This window comes from Narcine bancroftii, chromosome 13 (genome assembly GCF_036971445.1).
Source record: "Narcine bancroftii isolate sNarBan1 chromosome 13, sNarBan1.hap1, whole genome shotgun sequence".
NCBI classification, from domain to species: Eukaryota; Metazoa; Chordata; class Chondrichthyes; order Torpediniformes; family Narcinidae; genus Narcine; species Narcine bancroftii.
In genome coordinates, this window is record NC_091481.1 from 128,162 (window position 1) to 151,141 (window position 22,980).

Here is a 22,980-nt window from a genome sequence, read left to right on the forward strand (position 1 = left end):
TGGCATCCCTGTCCTGGGTGCAGATGCAACTGACACGGAGGAATTGTGAGAATGGAATCCTTACAGGGACCGATTGGGAAGAGGTGTAGTCAAGGTAGCTTTGGGTCTTTGCGGGTTTATAGACTGTTGAGAGTTTATATCCTGTGGACACTGCAAGATCGGCTGAGTTCCTCAATTATACCGGTGCCCAAGAAGGACAAAGTGAGTTGCTTCAATGACCATCACCCAATTGCTCTACCATCCATTGTGATGAAATGCTTTAAGAGCTTGGTCATGGCCAGAATTAGCTCGTACCTAAGTACAGATCTGGACCTATTGGAATTCACCTTCTGCCCCAATCACTCCACAGCAGATGCAATCCCAGTGGCTCTCCACTCTGCCCTGGATTACTTAAACAATAGCAAATCATACATCAGGCTACTCTTTCTCTGCAGCTCAGCTTTCAGGCACCATCATTACCCTCAGTTCTGGTCAACAGCTGCAAATGCTGCTGTGAAACAACAAATTTTATGACATGTTCATGACCACATCAATGGTGATTTTGATTCAAACCTTCTATTTAAAGGCAGATCTTACCACTGCCATTGCATAAACATCTGCCCCAGAACTGTGTTGCAGTTTGGCCTAATTCGACATAAAAATGAACAAGAACTCTTATTTGGATCAAAAATTGTACTCCTGACTTTCCCTTCCCCTCCACCACTTGTCCAATATCCTGTTCTGCTCCCACAAAAATGCTGGATAAGAAAATGACTGTTCACTTTTGCATTATATTGATAGTTTATTTCTCTCTGAGATTTTTAAGTCTTTTAAAATTCTGTTATACTCAGCAAGTGACTAAATTTAGAGGTTTGTTCTTATTTTGAAGTATTGAATAGTTATGAAGAAAATGACTGATGAGTATGCTGTCATTCCACATCCAATATAAGTGAGCAACAAAAGGCCAGCACTAAAGTGAGTACATCCGTCTGTTCTTTGTACAAAAATTGGCACAACATAAATCACAAGCAGAAAGGAAAAGCAAACACTACCTTGCATTCTGGACAACCATAACTTGACTGCAAACGCCAGAGATTGAGGGGAGAGCAGAGCAAATAGAAATAAAAAGATGCACAAAGGCAAAGACAAATCAGACTGAGATCAAGAATAAAGTTAAGCATGTGAAGTAATTCATCTAAAAATTTTGGAAGGGAGAGAAAGAGAAGTAGCAATTGAGTAAATGCACTAAAACAAATACTGTTACTAGACTTTCCCTAGATTAGACAAGGCTTTGAACACAATTTAAAATGAGCAATTAATGCATTAAACAGTCAATAAAATCAATCAATAATTTTCATCGTGTTGACCTGGAGCACAGAACCAATTGAAGGCCATTCAGCCCTTTGAGTCTGTTATGTCATACAAAGAGATTGTGTCCAACTTTATAACCTTGTTTCCTTCCATCTGTAACACTTTTGGTTGTCAGCAATCTTTTTAGGAACAGATTGAACAATGTCCATTTATCACTCAGACTCTTAATGGAACTGTCCACATTTTGAGAAACTTGGGTTGTTGATAGGAAGAAAATGTTTGCCTGAACATAGGGGATAAATGCTGGGTTTCACAATAACGAATTGGGAATATCTCCTCTCCTCCTACAATAAAGATCTCAAGCTTGAGTGGTTGGTCGTAGCTGAGGCCCTCATAGTTACAAGATGCTCGGATGTCAAGTTGAAGAACTGTCACGTGCAAGACTACAGATTCAGAACTAGAAGGTGTGATTAGGACAGGTCCCTCTTTCTTGAATGACAAAGACACAGTGGGTAACATGTCTTTCTTCTGTGTCATGAGTCTTCTATGAATCAGACCATTCAAATCTGGATATTGGGAAAACAATCTGTCCTAAGAGGGAAACGTTCTACATGAAACTTGACTCGAGAAATTAAGTTTCAGTGTGACATAATTAAGATACATTTTAGAAGGAAAGAAGTTTGAAAACTGCATCAGCTGCCCATAGCCAGTATGAAACATGCTGATGAATCCCATGTCATTTGAGCATGAAATGTACATGAGAAGATGTTGGCTCCTGAGACAACACTACTTTTTGGCTGTTGTCTATGAAATTATTCCTGTGCCCTGCTTCCATTTTCAGGACAACGGTGCTTTCACATGGTCCTGGACATGGACTTGATTAAACCAAATTAAAATGTTATTTATTATTTGGGTAAAGGGCCCACATGGTACTGACTTGCATCTAAATCATTCATCTCACTTCCACCTGCAATTACATCAGGTTTCTTCTCCCAGTATCCTACTTCTCTTGCCCACTGAGGCCTCTGAGCCCATTGCCAATCTCTCTATTATTGACTCCAGTTTTCATCCTCTAGCTTTTACAATTATATTTTGGCACAGATTAGATGGGCTTAATCCTAATGTTTCTCTGCTGTAGTGTTTTATGGTTCTGTGAGGAGGACATAGGAGAGGGTGGATAGACTGGGCTTTTTTTTTTAAACAGAGTGTTGGAGGCTGAAAGCCAACCATAAAGAGGTGTATAAATTTGTGATGGTATAAGATGAACGTTCACAACTTTTCTCCCAAGCTTTGGGAGGGGTGGGGTTTTCTAAAATGACAAAACATGGACCGAGTGAGAGTAGAAAAATTTAAAGAGGACAGAGGGTGGTGGGTATGTGGAACAAGTTGATAGAGGAAGGGGTTGAGGCAGCTACAATTGCAATGTTTAAAAGAGATTGCTTCAGGTATGCCAATATGAAATGTTAGAGGAATATTTTTAAATTTTTATTTAGACAGAGTACAGTAACAGGCCATTTTGGCCCATGAGTCCATGCCACCCAATTTACACCCCATTAACCTCCACCCCCGGTACACTATGAACAGTGGGAGGAAACCAGAGCCCCTGGAAAAAACCAAGGCAGACATGAGGAGAACCTACAAACTCCTTACAGACAGCATGGGATTCGAACCCAGGTCCGGTTCCAATCGCTGATGCTGTCAAGGCATTGTGCTAACCGCTATACCAACCGTACCTTCCAATATGGACCAAATGGAGGGAGATGGGACTAGGCAATATGGCCAGCATGGATGGGTTGGGCAGAAGAGCCTGAATATCCCTAGAATTATGAATCATGAAGTTTAATTTATTACAATAACCTTTGTTGCAACACAGGTGTATCGTGGAGAGCATTCTGGCTGGTTGCATTACTGTCTGGTTCGGAGTGCCAATGCTCAGAACATGATAAATCTCAAGAAGGTTGTTATCTCGGCCAGTGCTATCATGGGTCCCAGTTTTCACTCCATCAGGGACATTTACAAGAGGCAGTGCCTTAAGAAAGCAGCCTCTATCCTCAAAGACCCCCACCACCCAGGCCAAGCCCTCTTCACTCTGCTACCATTGGGAAAAAGGTACAGGAGCCTGAAGACAAGCATTCAGTGGCATTAAGACAGCTTCCTCCCCTCCACCATCAAATTTCTGAATGATCAATGAATCACTGCCTTACTTTTTCTTGACCTATTTTATTTATTATTTAACAAATGCCTTCTTGAAATCGAAGCCCTTTGCTCCCACCAGTTTCCATTTATCCACCGCACACACAGAAATGGCCAAACATGATTTCTCGTTCACAAACCATGTTGGCCGTGACAAATTACCTTGAGTTTTTTTTTCCTTGACAAAACAACTTTCATGACACATTCTAATATTTCTCCAAACTGATTCCTTTCCTTTAGATTACAATTAAGATATTAAATATGCAAGGATGAAAAAAAAAATTGTAGATGATTCAATATGGGATGGTCAGTTGGGCAAAGAGAGGAGAAGTTGAACTTAACCCAAAGACATGAGATAACATTGTGGTGGAAACACAGCAAGGTTGTGAACATGCAAATAATTGGTAGGATATGGAGAAATAATGGAAATTGGGAGTGCACGTCCATGACCCTTAAAGATAGGAGTGAATAAGGTGGTTCAAGAAACAGCTGGAATAATTTCCTGAGACACAAAGCACAGGAGCAGGGAATAGCAAAGAACTGGCTTTCAGACTGAGTATCAGGTATAGTTCAGGTCATTTGATAGATATGGTATGAGTGGACTCCAAAAGATGCCATGGTGATTTACAAAATTTGATAAGATGCTGTTGTTTCCATTTGCACAGGTGAAACTGATAGGAAGTGTCTACAATGGATGGGGCTTAGTTGGCAGGAAAGATTCCCCCCGCCACCCCCCCCCCCCCCCCACACTAAGGAGAGACATTAAAAACCAAGGGGTATCTATTTTGTTTAATGAGGGGATTAGAGGGTAGATAAAGAATACTTTATTCACCCAGAGAGTATGTGTGTCTGGAATTCACTATCAGGGTTGGGAAACACTTGTCACATACAGTACATGTACTCGATGAGCTGTTCAAGTTGAGCACCTTTGCTCTGATCGGTGCAACAGGAAGGATCTCCCAGTGACCAGCCACTTCAACGTTACTTCCCATTCCCACACTGACAAGTCCATCCATGGCCTCATGTTTTTGGCAGTCTCCTGACAACGTTAACTGTCTATTACTTGCCATAGATTCTGCCTGACGGGCTTCTGTTTTGCAACATCTTCTTGTCTACCTCTGATAACAGTATTTCCCTCTTTCCACTTTCAAATTTAGTAAACTGTGTCCATGATGTTTGGAAAATTTTAACGCGGTGCTCTTACAACAGATATCCTGAGGATCAGACTCAGCTTCTGTGCTCAATTTGAATGATATGCTGCCAAAAGGCTTAATAATTACAGAATGTGACCAATAATACAAGGATTTCAATTGCATTTCTAATCATCGACTCAGCTTTCAGTTCCACTAACATTTACAGTGGGATCGGTTTCAATGTTCATTACATTCCAGTATTCAATGCTGTACAAAGCAAAAATATATGAACATTAGCCCAAAGTGTTTTCACATCAGGGGAACAATGTTTTATTTGCAAAGGCATGAAAGTTCTTAAGTTACCCTTACCTTCTTCCTGGAAGAAGATAAACCTTAACAAATGGGTCTGAATAACCATTGTTCTCTCTTGGAGCAAGGTCCCGGGCTTGGAGAACGTGCACAATGAGATTTCCAACTTGCTTGTCATAATTCATTTGGAGCTAAGGGGGAAAAAAAAGAGTCCAACTGAAAGGAATGCACGGGCCAGAATGGGAGAGGGAAGCATCGGACTGAATCTTGAAATGCACTTGTAATCAGAGGTGATGATGGTGATTTATCCATCATTTCCAATTTCTCGTTAATGCCAAAATTGCTGACATGCTTTGAAATACAATTAAAAATATCCCAAAATATGATATACCTTGCACATTAATAGGTGTAATGTCAAATCATATACAAATTATCGGCATGCAATAAAACAGAAATGTAATATTACACAAAATTACCTTTAATCTACCATAAGGCAGACAAATATTCACCATTAGGATTGCCTGGCCAGCCTTACAGTCAGAGAAAGAGCAGCCAAGAGCCCTTTAGACTCACTGAGTGTCCTTCGATCCAGCTCCAGTGCTCCCTCAGCCTCTTCAGCTGCACAAGATTCCAGTGAAGTTCAAGCCATTGGCAACCTGAGCCCTGATCCAAACCTCTGACATGATGAGAAAGCCTTCACCAACCAGGGCCCTTCGTAATCCCACCATCCTCTCAAATCCTGGTTCTTATACCTGGTTCTCATGAGCCAGGCTCCAGCAGCCCACAGCCTGCAAGTCATTCACAGCTTGCCGCCTGTGTGCATCCTTCAGCCGCAGAGCCCCTCACTGGTCCGCCATCGTGATCACCATCCTTGGGGTATTCTTCTCTGCCTCTCCTCAATGGGGAGTGTTCTCCCCATTACTGGTGCCCTGCGCCTGTCCGCTGCCTCCCTGAAACATAGGCACTGCAATCTTGGGCCCAGACCGTGTGGACACAGGATTTTAAATAAAACATAATCAGGTCCTTTAACAGGCTGTTTAAAGCCTGCAGTGAGCTAGCAGTAGCTGGACAAGCTGGTAGGACCCAGCAAAACACTACAATGTCTCCACTCCCAGCTCTCCCCAGGTCCATAGCAGTCGTTGCACTGCCGTTACAGTAGCTCCAGTCTCTCATTGCAGTAAGTAAGGATGTGAAAGCTTTTATGAGAGTGCATTGAAGCAAGGTAAACAGAGCTGGGGGCTCGATTTGGAGTGAACAAGGATAGAAGGAAACTTAATAGATGTCCACATAGTTATGAGAGGCACAGAGAGAGAGTGGACAGCCAGCACCTGTTTCCCAGGGCAACAGTAGCAAATACCAGAAGGCATCAGTATAGGTTGAGGAGAGGCAAGTTTAGGGGAGATGCCAGGGGTAATTTCTTTGGATACACAGAGAGGAGTGGGGGCCTGGAATGCCTTGCCGGGGATGGTGGTGGAGGCTGGTACAATAGGGACATTTAAAAGACACTTTGGCACAAGGCTGGAAGAAAAATAGAGGGTTACCGATGTGAGAGATGGGTAAGGTTTAGATTGTTGAGTAGGTTTACATTGGTTTGCACAACATTGTGAGACTGTGCTGTAATGTTCTGTTATAAAAACAAGCCATTCAACACTTTTGGTCTGTGCCAACCAATAAAACTAGTTAGTCCGACTGACCTACTTTCATTCCATAACCCTCCAGACTTTTCCTATCCATGTATTTATCCAATTTATTTTTAAAACTCAAGATTGAATCTGGATTCACCACATCAGATGGCAGCTTATTCCACACTCCCACCAACCTCTGAGTGAAAAACTTGTCCATAATGATCCCCTAAAACCTCTTCCCTTTCATCCTAAAGCGATGACCTCATATTTATCTCTCCCATTCTAAGTAGAAACATCCTATTCACATCTACTTTGCCTATACCCCTCAATCTTACAAACTTTTATCAAGTCTCCCCTCATCCTTCTTCGTTCCAAGGAGTATAGTCCTCACCTGTTTACTCTTTCCCGGTAACTCAACTCCTGAAGACCTGGCAATATCTGACATTGATATCTTTCCTGCTGTTGGGCAACCAGAAGTGCACACAATATTCTAACTATAGCCTCACCATTGATTGAATAACTTCAACATAACATCCCAAATTCTCTACTCAATACTTTGATTTATAAAGGCTCAGATGCCAAAAGCTCTCTTTACAAACCCATCCATATGTGACCCCACCTTCAGGGAACAATATATATGTATTTTCAGATCTCTTTGCTCCTGTGCACTCCTCAATAGGCCACCGTTTACTGTGTACATCCAACCCTGATTTGTTTTTCCAAAGTGCAACACTTCACACTTATCTGCATTAAATTCTATCAGCCATTTATGGCCCAATTTCCCAGCTGGTCCAGATCAGTCACCAAGCTTTGAAAATCTTCCTCAGAGCCAATATTGAATCCAGTTTTCAACTTTTCTTTGAATACCTTGTGTCCAAACCTTCTGAAGCAACCTCCCATGTGGAACCTTGTTAAAGGCCTCATCAACCTTTTTGGTAACTTCCTCAAAGAAACTCTACAACTCACCACACATAAATCCATGCTGACTGCCCTTAATCAGCTGATGACGATCCAAATAACTATATATCCTATCTCGCAGAAATCCTTCAAATAATTAAAATATTACTGCCGTCAGGCTCATTGGTCAATAATTGCCTGGTTTACTTTTGGAGCCCTTAAACATGACCAAGGACATTTTAAATATATCCACCTGAGGTCCTGCAATTTCAGTACTTGGCTCCCTCAAGGACATGGTTTCGGGGGTTTATCTTCTTTTATTTGTTGCGAGGCAGCTATCAACTCCATATGTTCCATGACAATTCTATTTGTTTCCCTTCCATCTTTATTCATAATACCAGTTTCCTGCATAAATACCGAGGCAAAAAAATTGTTCAAGGTCTCTCCCATTTCGCAAGGCTCAACACATTTTCTAAGGGTTCAATTTTGTCCCTTGCTATACCTTTACTTTTAATATACTTGTCGAAACCCTTTGGATTTTCCCCTCACATGATCTGCCAAAACATATTCGCGCCTACTTTTTACCTTCCTAATTTCCTTCTTAAGCATTTTCTTACATTTTCACTCAGCAAGTAGCTCATTTGCTCCTTGTTGTCTAAACTCCATACATAGACCCCTCCTTTTATTTACCAGCTCTCCAATATCCCTTAAAAACCAAGGTTCCTTATGCCAGTTAAATTTGCCTTTATTCCTGGTAGGTACATGCAATCTCTGCACTCTCAAAATGTTGTCCTTGAAGGCCTTCCCCCTGTTGGATGCATCCTTGCCAGAAAATAACTTACTCCAATTGACTCTTCCGAGAACCTTCCTCATTTCCTCAAAATTGGCCTTTCTCCAATTCAGAACCTCAACTCAAGGACCAGACCTATCCTTCTCCAGAATTAACTAGAAACTGATGATATTATGGTCACTGGACCCAAAATACTCACCTACGCAAACTTCAGTCACCTGACCTACCTGGTTCCCTGAAAGATCAAGCTTTGCATTTTCTCTTGTTGGCACCTCTACATATCGATGCAGAAAACTTTCCTGTTCACCTTTGACAAGCTCCAACCCATCCAGTGTTTTTTTACCCTATGAGAGTCCCAGTCCATGTGCGGAAATTTAAAATCTCCTCCTACAACAACTTTCTGTTTCTTACACTGGCCTGCCATCTGCCTAGATTTGTTGCTCCAATTCTTTTGGACTATTGTGTGGTCTATGATACAGCCCTATTAGTGTGCCCATGCCCTTCCCGTTCCTCAGCTCCACTCACATAGCCTTTGTAGACAAGTCCTCAGTGTGGTCCTGTCAATGCACTGCTGTGACATTTTCCCTGACTAGCAATGCCACACCTCCTTCTTTCCTCCCTTGCCCTCTATCCTATCTGAAACAACAGAACCCTGGAACATTGTGGCCAATCCTGCCCTTCTTGCAACCAAGACTCACGAATAGCAATAATTTCATCATCTCACTTGGCAATCCATGCTCTAACATCATCCCCCTTACTGACAAGACTCCTTGCATTGAAGTCGATGCATGACAGACCTTTTCTTTCCTGGACAACCCTGTTTTTACATGCAGTCCTTGCCTCACTCTCATCGACCTCCACCTGACTCTGTGCACTAACACTCGTGTTCCCCTCCCCCTGCCAATCTAGTTTAAATCCCCCGAAGCAGCACGAGCAAAACGATCTGCAAGTAGGTTAGTCCCCTCCAGTTCAGGTGCAAATCAAACTGCCAGAACAGGTCCCGACTTCCCTGGAAGAGCCCAATGATCCATGAACCTGAAGTCCTCCTTGCAGCACCATCTCTTATGCATCAGTTCCAGATCATATGCAGAAGGAAAGGCAGATGAAATGTTGCAATCAAGTGCAAGTTGGACGTCTGGAAGCTAAATGTGAGGGAAAAAGTCCAGGTTGGACCTTTCTTATCCAGCACTCAGAGCTCTGGCACATTAGGAATTGTCACCCTCAGTGTGTGGCTCTGCCACCAGGGCACTGTTAGCAGCGCTAATGCGCCAGAAACTGTTTACATTGCAGCCAAGTGTTTTGGTGATACAGTCCTGTCAATGTCTTCTATTCAGCTGTATTTTAGGAGGTTGCCTTAGGGGTCAATTTCTGTTTTCTGGCATTTCTCTGTGGTCCAGCAATGGCCAGGTCCTGTCGCTGAATTAAAGAGGTCCAACCTGGACCAAGTTGATGTCTAGATCATTAATATCATTAGGTACAGACTGAAGGGGCTCCAAATCCAGAGCTCCCTGAAAGTGGCCAAGTCGATCGGTTGGTAAAAACACTGAATGGCAAACTTGTCTTCACTCATGGAGGAATGGAGTAGGAGGTTAAGGGATTCATGTTGCAACTCTAGGGTTTACAACTTGGATGAGAGCACCCTTGGAATATTGCCTGCCATCCTGCCTGCCCTGTTACAGAAAGGAGGTGGAGGGTCTGGAAATGTTACAGAAGAATTGACCAGGATGCTGCCTGGATCAGGAGGAATGAACCCTAATGAGAGGATGGATATTATCTTGGGTTGTTCTCTTTGGAGACGGAGGGCTGACCTGATAGAAGTTCATAAGAGGCATTGATAGAGGAGACTGTCATCAAATCCAAGGATAAAATAGGTCAAATATTAGAGGACATACATTTGAGGTAATAGAGGTTTATCTGAAGGTGTGTGGAGCAAGGTTTTACAAAAAAAAAAGAGGTGCCTTTAGTGGTCTGCCTTAGGTAGAGGTTGAAGCAGAAACGATAATCACATTTAAGAGGTTTTAGAGGTAAAACACAGGATTCTGTTGACACCGTGGTTCAGTGAAAAAACATACAAATCCTGGAAAAACACAGCAGGTCAAACAGTGTCTTTATGTAGCAAAGGTGAAGATACATCACCAACATTTCAGGGTTGAGCCCTTGGTAAAGAGGCTTTAAGATAGACACATGAATATGCAATGACTAGCAGGTTATGGATTATGTTCAAGCAGTTTTGTTTAATTTGGCATGATTTTTGGCGCAGGTGTTGCAGGCTTTCAATATGACAACATGGCCTTTCATATAGTCCCAAATAGGATATTTATCCAAAAGATTAAGACCCTGGGATCTTGAACAAAGTGGCAAATTGGATTAAAAAATTGACTTGGCAATTGGAAACAGAGTGTGAAAGTGGCAGGCTGCTTTTGTAATTGAATGCTTGTGACTGGCGATGTTCCGCTGGGATTGGTGCTCTTGCTGTTTGTAAGACATTCCAATAGCTTGGAAAAGGGTGTTGGAGGCATGATCAATAAGATTGCAGATGACACTAAGGTTCATGAAGATGATGACACTGTCGAGAGTAGTCTTAGGCTATTGAGTGATTTTGGCGTTTTAATGAAATAGGCTGAGAAATGGCAGGTGGAGTTTAATCCTGATAAATAATTGATTGAGTGCAGAAGAGAATGGACCAGGATCTTGCCTGGAATAAAGATCTGTAATTATAAGGGAAGAATGGATAGGCTGAGTTTATTCTCAATATAGGGTAGGAGGCAGAGGAGAGGTATAGATAAAAAAGAAATCTTCTTGCTGGGTAAGTGAGCCTCCAGCGAATGGCCCAAGTTTAAGTAAGAGGGAGGATATTTAAAGTAGTTCTGAAGGGTAAGTTTCTGGTGGTTAAATGGGATGAGCTCCAGAAGAGGCAGTACGTATATACAATTACAATATTTGGACAGATACTTGGAGTGGAAAAGAGTAGAAGGCTATGGATCTAATACAGACAAATAGAATCAATTTAGAAAGGATTTATGGCCAGAAATAAATGATTGGGCCAAATGGCTTGTTCTTGATCAACATTTCTAGGTTCCTAAAGCACAGAAGCATCTTTCCATCCATAATGTCAATCCCAACATGAAATAACCAACCACATTTGTCCTATTTGTCACTGTCATTCTTTTCTCAAACCTCCATTTTACTTATTTATTATGGAACTGTTCAGCTTAAATGTGTCTTACACATTTGATTATATATTTTAAGTTTTCTTAATATAAATTTAGAGAGCCAGCCCATGAGCCCCATGCTGCCCAATTACACCCTATATGTCTTTGGAAGATGGGAAACGGAAGCACCCGGAGGAAATCTGCGTAGTCATGGAGAAGACCATACAATCTCCTTACGGATTATATGGTGGATTCAAGCCCAGTTTGCTAGTGCTATAATAGACTGTGCTGACTGCTACACTAACCATGCCACTGTTAGTCCCTCACTTGTTCTCCGAGGAGCCCGGGTTTCATCCAATACCTTGAATGTATCTAGTGTGTATTTTCAAGTTTTCTTCTCTGGTATCCTGTTGCACATTAGATCTCTCTTGAATTTAATTCAGATCAGGATAGTTGACATCTACATCCTCAGTAATCTTTACCTCTTGAGCCTTACAGGAATTTCTCCTCAGATTAATTTCACAAACCTCCTCTCATTGGTTGATGGTCTAGATCAGACTGCAATAATGAGATTCTGCCCTTGTCACCTTGAGGACTTGCTCTTTCCACAACACTAACTAATTTTCAATGCATATTCTCATGTCATCTCTTCTTTCTTTGAAAATTAGAAAAATAAATGCTCATACTGGAAATATGAAAAAAAGTTCTGAAAGTACTCAGGAGATCAAAGAGTTAACACTGAAGAATTTACACAAAAGTGCTGGATAAACTCAGCAGGTCACACAGCATCTATAAGAAGTAAAACACAAACAACATTTTGGGCCCAAACCCTTCATTCCCAAAGGACATTCCCAATGAAGGGCTCAGGCCTGAAACATTGATGGCCTTCGACTTCCGCATGACGTGCTGAGTTTCTCCAACACTTTTGGGGATTGCACTTGACTCCAGCATCTGCAAATTTTCTTGTTAACCACAAATGCTAATTTATTTCTCTTTCCACAGATGCAGCCTGTCTTGACAAACTAGAGGACATGCATTTCAAGTGAGACGGGAGGAAGCTTGAGGGGGACATAAGGGAAAAATGTTTTATGCAGTGGTGGATGCCTGAAACAGCCTGCCAGGAGATCCAATAGTGGAACTTAATGTATACAATAAAGGTTTAAGATTGACAAAATGAATACAAAGGGGATGAAATGATATCCATCAGGTGGAAGCACTCAAGTTTGATGTGTTAAGCACAGATAATGGGCTGAAGGATCTGTTCTCCTGTGCACTACTGCCCTTTTATTTGCTTTATGCTTCCACCATTATTTGCTTCCATTGTTTTCTGAACAGCTCGCCTTGAAACGGTGTCTCAATCTGTGCTTTTGTTACCTGTTTTATTTCCACATTGTATGCTCACAAATACCCTGTATTTACAATATCAATTTTGTTCACCACACTTTACACATTCATATCCATACATTCTAGAGTTGTTCTCACCAGATTCCTCACATCTAAGTTTATTATTTCCCTTTCTATGCATATCACGCTTTCATTCTTTTATGTGTGATGTTGCTTTTTTCAACAGAATGACATTGCCCATCCCTTATTGATGCAACACATCTTTAAAATATGATTCAGTATCTAACCAATGGTACTAAGTCAGGTAAAACAACATTTAAATTTTGAGTACTTTGGAACATAGAACAAAGGGAGATGTTTCAGGGTGAGAGGACAAAATATAATTGTATCCATTGAGCAGATGAGATTATGCGTTTTACAAATTGGGGCAGAGAATAAAACGCAGAGAAATTATGATGAACCTTGATGAAATACAAAAATGGCCATTTCTTTCAATAGTGGTCATTCAACTTAGTCAGGATGTGAAGATTTCAGCGCATAAACTGGGGCACTTGCACCTACATCTAGTCAGGAGAAGAAGGAATTGCTTGACACAATAACAATTGAGAACACATTTGATAGAAGCATACCAAATCATGATTGGTTTAGACAGAGTTCATCGTGTTCCACTCATGGATGATTCAATGACCAGGAAACAAGAAAATGCAGGAAATTCTCAGTCCAGGTAACATTTGTGGGGGAAAAAAAATAACTGATATTTCACATCATCAACACATCAGGGTGGAAAGGTAAGAGTACAGTAAAAACACAATGCTGGAGAAACTCAGCAGGTCAGTGTAATTTATAGAGCAAAGAACTTCAAATTCCTGGGTGTCAACATCTCTGAGGATCTGTCCAGGAGCCTTCACGTTAATGCAATCATGAAGAAGGCTCGCCAGTGGCTATACTTTGTTAGGTGTTTGAGGAGGTTCAGTGACTAAAGACTCTTGTGAACCTCTTCAGGTGTACGACTGAGAGCATTCTGGCTGGTTGCATCACTGCCTGGTATGGAGGCACCAACTCTCAGGCCAAGAATAATCTGCAGAGGGTTATTAACTTGGCTTGCGACATCACAGGCCCCAGACTTCACTCCATCAAGGACATCGACATGAGGCGGTGTTTTAAAAAAGCAGCCTCTATCCTTAAAGACTCCCACCACCCAGGCCATGTCCTTCTCACTCTGCTACCATCAGGGAAAAGGTACAGGAGCCTAAAGATGAGAAATCAACGGCACAAGGACAGCTTCTTCCCCGCTGCCATCAGATCCCTGAATAATCGATAAACCACAGACACTGCCTCACTTTTCATGCACTGTTGTGTTGAGCCCTTCATCAAGGTATGAAGTAAGAATACAATTGGGTTTTCAGTTGCAAAGAGTGAGACAGCATGGTAGTTATCAGGAAGAGACCAAGGTAGTCCAGTGCCACCTGATATTTTGGGCATTTCTGGCATTCCTTTTTGACATAAATTCAAGTCATGACTCTGCTCTGCACTCAAGTGTTCAAGTATATTCTTTTCTCATTTTAGCTTTCTCTAAGCCCTCTCATTCAGCTTTGGGAGCCATCATCAAACTGGCTGCACACCTTCGTCTGGAACATTCCACTCTCTCAATTGCTCCCTCATCTAGAACTGAAAACACACTTACTTTTCATGTTCTGAAGAGTTATTCATTCAAAATGGGATCTCAGTTACTCTTTTCAGAGAGACTGAGCATTTCCGACATTTTTGTTTTTATTTCAGAATTCCGTCAGGTAGACTTTGATTTACAGAATTAAAGGGCAAAAGGCACTGAGGTATTGTGTTCATTTTTATGTAGAGATGATGACCTAAAAATCACTGTCAGGATGTACAGCCAATTCCGATATTCAAAAGAGAACTGGATGGACTCTGTAAGGACAGAAACCAGCAGGGCTGTGGGAGATGGGTCTTGATCAGATTTCTCTGCTTGAATCTAGTACATACATAAACGATTGACCAAATGGTCTCCTTTGTGCCCTAATTATTCTAAAATTCTTGATTTATAATCATGTTTGACAATGGCAAATGTTAGAAAAATAAAGCATCAACATTAAACAAAATGACACAAAAATTTTACCTGAATTTCTCCAGTGACTGGATGTGACTTGCTTGATGTTTCAGGAGGCTGCAAAATCACAAAAAAACAACTTCTTTATTTCATGATTAACCATTTCCTCCAGTTGATACCCTTTAACCTCTATATTTTATGCAACAATAGGTTAAATTTCCCATTTGTTTATAGGAATGAAAACATAATAATATGATTATTGTTAGGCATATTTTTTTTATCTCCTTTATCTAATTATTACATTCATTCCTTGCTTCCATTTCTTTGCATTAATGTGCAAGAATGGATGTAAGAAGATCGCAAAGATGTTGAAAACATTTTTCCAACCGATCCTCCAATGCTCTGCAAAAATAAAGGGACTTCTGCTGAATTTCTCTTGACAACTTCTCTCACTCTTTTCACATGGATTTTTAATCCTACATTCTCTCTCTCTGCTCTATCCTTTCTAAATCCTTCTGTGCAACCTGGAAGAGCTCTATGATTATTCTGGTATAGTAGATCTGCAGAAATAGACACTCGAAAAGATAAATGGTCTTTACAATGAAGCACGAGCATGAAGAAGTACACAGAGAAAAAGTCAATCAGCTGAAATAAACCTGTAATTCTAACATTAGAAAACTCTCCCAGGCTAACACAGTGGGCTGAATTCATTGGGATATTACACAGCACCTTAACTTCAACTCCTGGAAAACATTTCCATACAGATTTTTTAAATACTTTCTTTTACAATTATATCCATTTTTAAAATTCATATACAGAAAAATACGTGAACGATATATGTAAAAAACAAACCCCCCTCCCTCCCCATTATTTCCCAACTTCCCCACCCTCCTCCCCCTACAATTACCCACGAAGAAAAAGAAAGGAGGAGATGATCAATTACATGGAGATTTCAACTTTCCAGCTATGAAACCAAGAATCATCACCAGAATGGATTGAGAGCTTATATCTTCAAACAAACAATTTGTAAAGAGAGGGTCCATACTTTCAAAAGGAAATGATATTTATCCTGCAAATTATATGTTATCTTTTCAAGAGGGATACAAGATTTCATTTCAGTCTGCCATCTTTGCATTCCCAACACCAAATCCGATTTCCAAGTGATGGCCAGACTTTTCTCAGATACAACTAAAGCTCAACGTAAAAATTCAATTTGATGCATAGTTAATCTTAATTTTAAACTAATGATTTTAATATCTCTTCATAAAAACATTGGACCAAGTGAGAGTTTAACTTTCAATATTTTTTGCAAAAATAATTTAACTTGGATCCAAAAAGTTTCAACTTTGGGGCATAACCAAATCGAATAAAGAACCTGTCTCTTTACCACACCTCAAACATAAACCTGAGGATGTTAAGTTAATTTTTGAGGGGTTAAATATAATTGATGTAAAAATTCTGTTGCACTAACCTCTACCTTACATTAATAAATTTAGTAACATTATCTCTACATGCATTTTTCCAATCATTTTCATCTTTCTATTCAAATCAATTTCCCATTTTAATCTTGATTTATGAATATTTAATGTAGGCATTTTCCTTTGTAATAATTTATACATCTCTGAAATAAATTTGTTTATATCTCCTTTATTAAGTAATAATTCTAAAGCAGATTGTCTCGGTAATTTTTAACTGGAACCTAACTTATCAGTTTAAAAAATTTTACTTGATAATAACAAAAAAAATTAGGAAGTTTATATTTTTTCTTCATTCGATTAAAAGAAATAAATTACCCAGCCTCAAAACAATCTTCCACCTTTTTAATCTCCAATTGATTCCACATCTTTAAAAACTGATGATCAACAGTAAAAAGAAAAAAAGTCTATTCTGATATAAAGGCATTTAGATGAAATCATACTTTTTCCACCCATCTCTTAATCAATTTTATTCCATAATTTAATTAAATGCTTCAATATTGATGGATCTCTACCAATTAACAATTTTGAATTCCATTTGTAGATAAATTCTTGTGCCTATCACTGGTTCTATCATCTGGAAAACGCAGAGGCCAACCTGTGCAAACAGCAGGACTCTCTTGTCTTCCTCTAGAAGATCATGTCACCTCATAAGGGCGTTCAGGTAGTGCAACAACTGGTTGAATTTACAGAGGACTCTGGATCTTTAGGGTCAGTGTCCAGCTTTTCCACTTAAAAAGCCTTGTCCATGGCATGAAAGTATATAGCGATTAAATTGTAGTGCTATCAATTAGACCCAACAGACCAGAAGTCGAGATTAACAGGCTTTAATCGTTATAAACCTAGAGGCACCTCTGCCCAATTCCAAGGCAGTACTGAGGGAGGGGATTGGGCGGTACTGCCTTTATTAGGAATCCTGAGGTGTAAGTGGGATTAGAGGAGGGGACTTGGATCAGTGCGGACTAGAAGGGCCAAATTGGCCTGTTTCCGTGCTGTAATTGTTATACAGTTATGATATTAATTAATCTGGAAACAAAGTCCTTCTCAACACACCCTATGAAGGACTGAGTAAGCTTTCAGCACGAACAAGGATTCTCTGCTCACCTTGCTGCTGTGTCGCTTCTTGCTTACTGAAGGGGAAGCAGGTTGCCCAGGGCTCGGGGCAGCGCTCGAGGCAGCTGATGTGGTTCCTGAATGGCTGTGGATCCCTTTCTCTGTGGCTGAACTCACTACACAAGGTACCTGCTGAGACACCTTCTGTAGTTCTGCTGCCAGTTGTTTTGGATCAACTCCTGGTGACCTTTGCTTTTCTCCTGAATAAAACGAACACAGTAATTTTTTTCTTTTTAAAGAAAAATGATCAAGTAACAAGTTTAAAAAATAGCATTGGTACTTTTAAAACTTTTATTCCAACATCCCTCAGATTTTGATAGACAATTGGTGACAAATCTGTAGCTGAAAAAAATCAATGACAAGGAGCAGGAATTCTTGTGCACAGAAATGCAATTGACAGAGGACAGGCTTGTCAAGGGATCCCCTAAAATTCAAGTTTGACCATCGACATTATTCGCTTCATGACAAATAGAAGCAATCACCATTAATACAGGAAAGGTTGCAGGTCAGTGATATCATCACCAGACATGGACATGCTACTGGATGGGGGTTCTGAGTGACAAGATCCAAATGGATTTGGAAAATATAGGTTTGTGTGTGGGGAAATTCTCTCACAAATTTGATTGAGGTTTTTGAAAAGGATTCATGAGAACAGGACCAAAGATATTCCCTCAATGTTGCCAGGTTTTTGGCAAGATTTGCTCAGTAAGTGGGAGTCTTCAAAGGTGAAATGTTGAGAGTATATGGTTTGTGTGGTCAGTGAGGATTAAAGGCAAAGTGAACAGGCATCCCTTGGTTTTCATGGGATATTGGGGATCAGGTTAAGAAGAGAGAGGTGTATAACAGGTATAGGCAACAAGGAGCAAATGCTTGAGGAATATAGAATGCAGGAAAAAGCACAAGAGGGAACTCAGGAGGACTAAAAGTTGCTTTGGCAGACAGGATTGCGTAAACTCCTAAGGGCTTCTACAGATATTAAGAGACAAAATTGGTTTTCTTGTCGATCAAAGTGGAGTCAGAAGAGATGGGAGATATCTTAAATGGCTTTTATTTTGCATTGTATACAGTCAGAAAACTGGCTTAGAGTCCAGGGAAGGGTGGTCATGGAACCCATACAGATTAAAGAGAAGGACGTGCTTGTTGACTTAAAATGAATAAAAATGGATAAATCTCCAGGGCCTGACAAGGTATATTCTCAGACCTTGACAAGTCTAGAGTAGAAATTTCAGGGGCCCTGACAGATTTATTTAAAATGTCCCCATATCCATCCACTGGCCACCCAAACTCCAGATTCAAATGTCTGATACGATCAGGAAACTATCAATGCTCAAGGCCCTTTGGGAACTATTCTTGCCCTCAGCACCCTCTCAAATCCAGGTTCTGATACCTGGTATCTAAGAGATAGTCTCCAGCAGCCCATGCCTGTGTGGTCTTTCAGCTGCTGGTCCACTGCTGTGGTCACCGTTCTGTAGGGATGTCTACTTTGCTTCTCCCTCTCAACAGTGGGGTGTTTCACCCCATTTCTGGCAACCTGTGCCAGTTCGCTGCTCCCTGGTGTCTGCCCACAGGCGCTGCAATTACAGGATTTTGAATAAAATGCTGTTGACCTCTTTTAACAGGCCATGTGAGGAGTGCTGTGCCTCTGCTCCCCGCTGTCCCTGGGTCTGCAATAGCTGATCTGGCAGCACTGCCATTAATTTAATGATTTTTCTTCAAAGTGAAGTTTGCATTCCTTCCAATATGGTGTATGTGTGTCTGGTGCTCATGATATGTCTCTCTACATTAGGAAAAACCACATACACATTGTGAGACAACTATACAGAACTCTCCAATCAGTTCACAAGTGTGGCCTTTTTCCCTTTAATTCTGCATTCCCATGCCCACTCTGAACTCTTTGTCCATGGCCTCTTACAACAGAACTCCTCCTCTGGCCAGATCTGGCCTTCACCATCTCTTTCAGCTAGTAACAGCAACATTTGTTGAATTCGCCTCCCCTTGGTACCAACCACATCACAAACCTTCCCTTTGCTCCTACTTCCTCTTCTCTTTTCGCCATTTTACAATATACCAGGATACAAGAGTAAGCATAGAAATTAATTCCATAAATAATTTTTAAACAGCTGTGGAAGAGATTCACCAGGATGTTAACCCAAATTTGTGGCCAAGGAAGAGCCACATTTACTCCCTGGAATGTAGGAGGCTGAGAGATTACCTTAAAATCATAGCAAGTTAAGTGAAGACTCATTTTCTTTTCCCCCAGTGCAAATGGTTCTTGAACTAAAGGGTATAGGTTTGAGGTGAAAGGGGAGATATTTAATAGGGACCTAAGAGGCTACCTTTTCACTGGGAGGGTGAACGAGTTGCCAAAGGAAGCTGTGGGTAGGGTGGGGGTGGGGGCGGGGAGGTTACAATGACATCTTTCAAGAGGCTTTGGACATATGTGAAGAAGAAGGGTCTGGAAGGTTGTAGGCCAAATGCTCACAAATTAGATCAGCCAGAAAGTCAACTTGGTCAGCATGAATGATTGGGGTCAAAGGGTCTGTACTCTGCTCTGGGACCCATTGAATCTATATTTAAAAAAACTTCACTGGTGGAGAATCGCAACATGAGTGTCAGATCAAGCACCTCTCTTCAGAATGGAATTATTATTTTTCCTCTTCAGGGATTGTAACACAGATGATTATTCGACAGGCCAGACAAGAAGCTGGTCGGGACAAAGGTGAGTTTCCATGTGCTTGTAACCTGGAAGGTCACCTGGCCAGGAAGCAGACCAAATGTTACTTCCTCCAGTCAACCCATGGTTTTTTTTTTTTGGTAATTTTTTTATTTATTGCACCATGAACCATATCCGTAACAATATATAGATATAAAAGTGTTCATCATTAAAAGATGCACAGTAACATTTGCTTTTTTTTAAAAAAAAGTTTCCCCCCTTCATCCCTCCCCGCTCCCCTTCAAAAACCAATAAATAATAAAACACACAAAACAAAACAAAAAAACAAAGAAAAAAGGTATCATCCACTTTTACATATTTAAATCTTATCGTGCTTGTATTCATATCACTTTAGGAGATGAAGGTCTGAGGTCGGCATTTGTATGGTTCCCAAATTTGTTCAAATAAAGTATATTTATATTTTAAATTGATCAAAGTCAATGTCTGGGTAGAAAAATATTTTTTCCCCATTGTATTCCAATGGTTCTTTATTTTCCTTCACTCAACCCTTTGCCAGCTTCGATATTTTCTCTCTCGTTGTGTATCGTAGCCACTTTATTAATATAGAGCGCGGCTTTTGATGTGGTTGCGGCTTTGGTGCAAATATTCTGTAGGCTCTTTCAATTTCTATTTCTTCTTGGAGTTCTTCCACTCCCAAGATTTGTGGGATGCATTTTTTTTATAAATCCCTTGATGTCTGTTCCTTCATTCACGGCCACTATTTTTTATATTGCTGCGTCTGCTACAATTCTCCAAAATGTCAATTTTTTAAGCTAGCAAATCTTGTACCTCCTTAATTTCCTTGTCCCCATCTTCCAGCTTTTCTCTTAGTTCATTCATCCCCATTTCCACTTCATCAACTCTTTTTCCTATCTCTGCTATGGTAAGTTCCATTCTCTGCATTCTGTCCTCTGCCTTTTCCATTTAAAAAAAATTATATTAAATTCGTCATGAAGATGTCCATTAGTGTCTTTATTTGTTCATCAAAATATTCCCTATTTATTAGCTGCTTTTGTTTTTTACCTTCTGTTTTCCCATGTGGGTCTTTGTCTTCCTTCTCTGGCTGCCTTTCTTGACTTCCTGGTGCTTCCTTCTCCATCGATGTCACCTCATTGGTTCCTCCAGATGTTTCTGCCATGTCCCGCAGCCAGGCTCTGCTCCTGTCGGCAGTGTCGCTGCACTACGTACTGCACATGTGTGAGGAATCACGCATGCGCAGTTGCATTTCTTTCTCTGGCTCTGCGAGCCATTGTTGTAGCCACTTACCGGCTTCAGGAGTCAGGCCAACCTTTTGGTGGGAGCTCCCTGCTCTCATGTACAAGTAAGGTCTTCTTTGTTTTTTTTCCCCCCAGAGTTTTTCCTTTCTTCTTTGTCGGTCATTCTCATCTTCTCTTTCTTTGGAACCATCCTCAGATTCTTCTTGTTAACTTTATCTTGCAGCTTCTCTATGTTTTCTTTGTTCATTCACTCTATTTTTCACTTTCTCCGTGAAGGGCTGGTTTTCCATGACCAGCCACTACTCTATCACGTGACTTCCTAGGCCAACTCATGGGTGAAGCCACCTTCCAAGTGATTTTCCACCTCACCTAAAGTCATATGGTCTACGTGGGGTGGACCACAGCTGGTTCCAGTTTGAAACCCAGCACATGGGCTCTCTTCTCTTTGAAGGCCTGTGATGAGTGGTGTGCCTCAGGGAGCAGTGTGGGGACCATTTTTGTTTATTATCTATATCAATGATCTGGATGATAACGTGGTAAATTGGATCATCAAGTTTGCTGATAGGAGACGTAGTAGACAGTGAGGAAGATATTTGAACTTGCAAAGGGATCTGAACCAACTGGGAGAATGAGCCAATAAAAGGATGATGGAGTTTATTGCAGACAAGAGTGATATATTGCACAAAGAGCAAATCAAGGAAGGACATACACAGTAAATGGTCGGGCACTGAGGAGTGCAGAGGAGCAGAGAGATTTACAAATGATTTAAAGACCTCTCAACCTTTTTCTTTCCACTCATGTACCACTTTAAGTAATCCCTATGCTATCAGTGCTCTGTGATGAGTAAGGGATTGCATAAGGTGATATGTGAGTGGGAATGAAAGGCTAAGAATCACTGCTCTAGACCCAATTGTTACTGAAATATTTTGCTTGAGAAAAATTGTCAGTGGCCTATTTCCTTTGGAGTTATAAAACCCTGCACATAATGAGTCAATGAGGTACGATTTAAACAAGTGTTTTTTAAACTTTTTCTTTCCATCCACATACCACTTTAATTAATCACAGAGCACCTATGGCAGAGGGAATACTTAAAGTGGTATGTAGGTGGAAAGAAAAAGGTTGAAAACTACTGGTTTAGGGGGAACATTAGGGGAACATTCTCCACTCAGAGAGTAGTGGGAGTGTGGAATGAGCTTCCATCTGACATAGTGGGTGTGGGCTCAATCTTGAGTTTTAAGAATAAATTGGATACATGGATGAGAGAGGTCTGGAGGGTTACAGAATGGGAGCAGGTTATTGGGACTGGCTGAACAATGGTTAGCACAGACTACAAAGGCCGAATGGCCTGTTTTCTATGCTGTAGCATACTATGATTTTAATTATCTGAAATTCAACTCCAGGTTGAGAGGTGCAGACAATGCTGGAGAACTAATTTTAAGGTGTGTGCCTGCATCCAGAAGAGTCGATTCTGTCTAGCCCATTGTAACTTGGAAATAGATATATAATCTTGTTAACTGGTGTGCCATGTCTGCTTGTTGGGAGAGGGGTGGCAGGTAGTGTTTGTTTAAACCCTCAAAATAACACAGGTACAGTTGAATTAACTTGCATTAGAGCATTACTGACTTGGATGGGGGTGGATGCATCTCCTGTTCTGTATAAAATTC

The 22,980-nt window shown here is 40.8% G+C and overlaps 1 protein-coding gene across 1 annotated transcript in view; it reads right to left on the minus strand.

The window, feature by feature from the left end:
* LOC138748701 (protein piccolo-like) overlaps positions 1-22,980 on the minus strand; it is a 191,736-nt gene that overhangs the window by 106,625 nt on the left and 62,131 nt on the right. Inside the window, exons 16-18 of the mRNA XM_069909320.1 lie at positions 17,378-17,586; positions 14,868-14,915; positions 4,986-5,116 (exon numbers count right to left, since the gene is read on the minus strand). Coding sequence (XP_069765421.1) covers positions 4,986-5,116; positions 14,868-14,915; positions 17,378-17,586 — 388 coding nt within the window. The remainder of the gene's footprint in view (positions 1-4,985; positions 5,117-14,867; positions 14,916-17,377; positions 17,587-22,980) is intronic.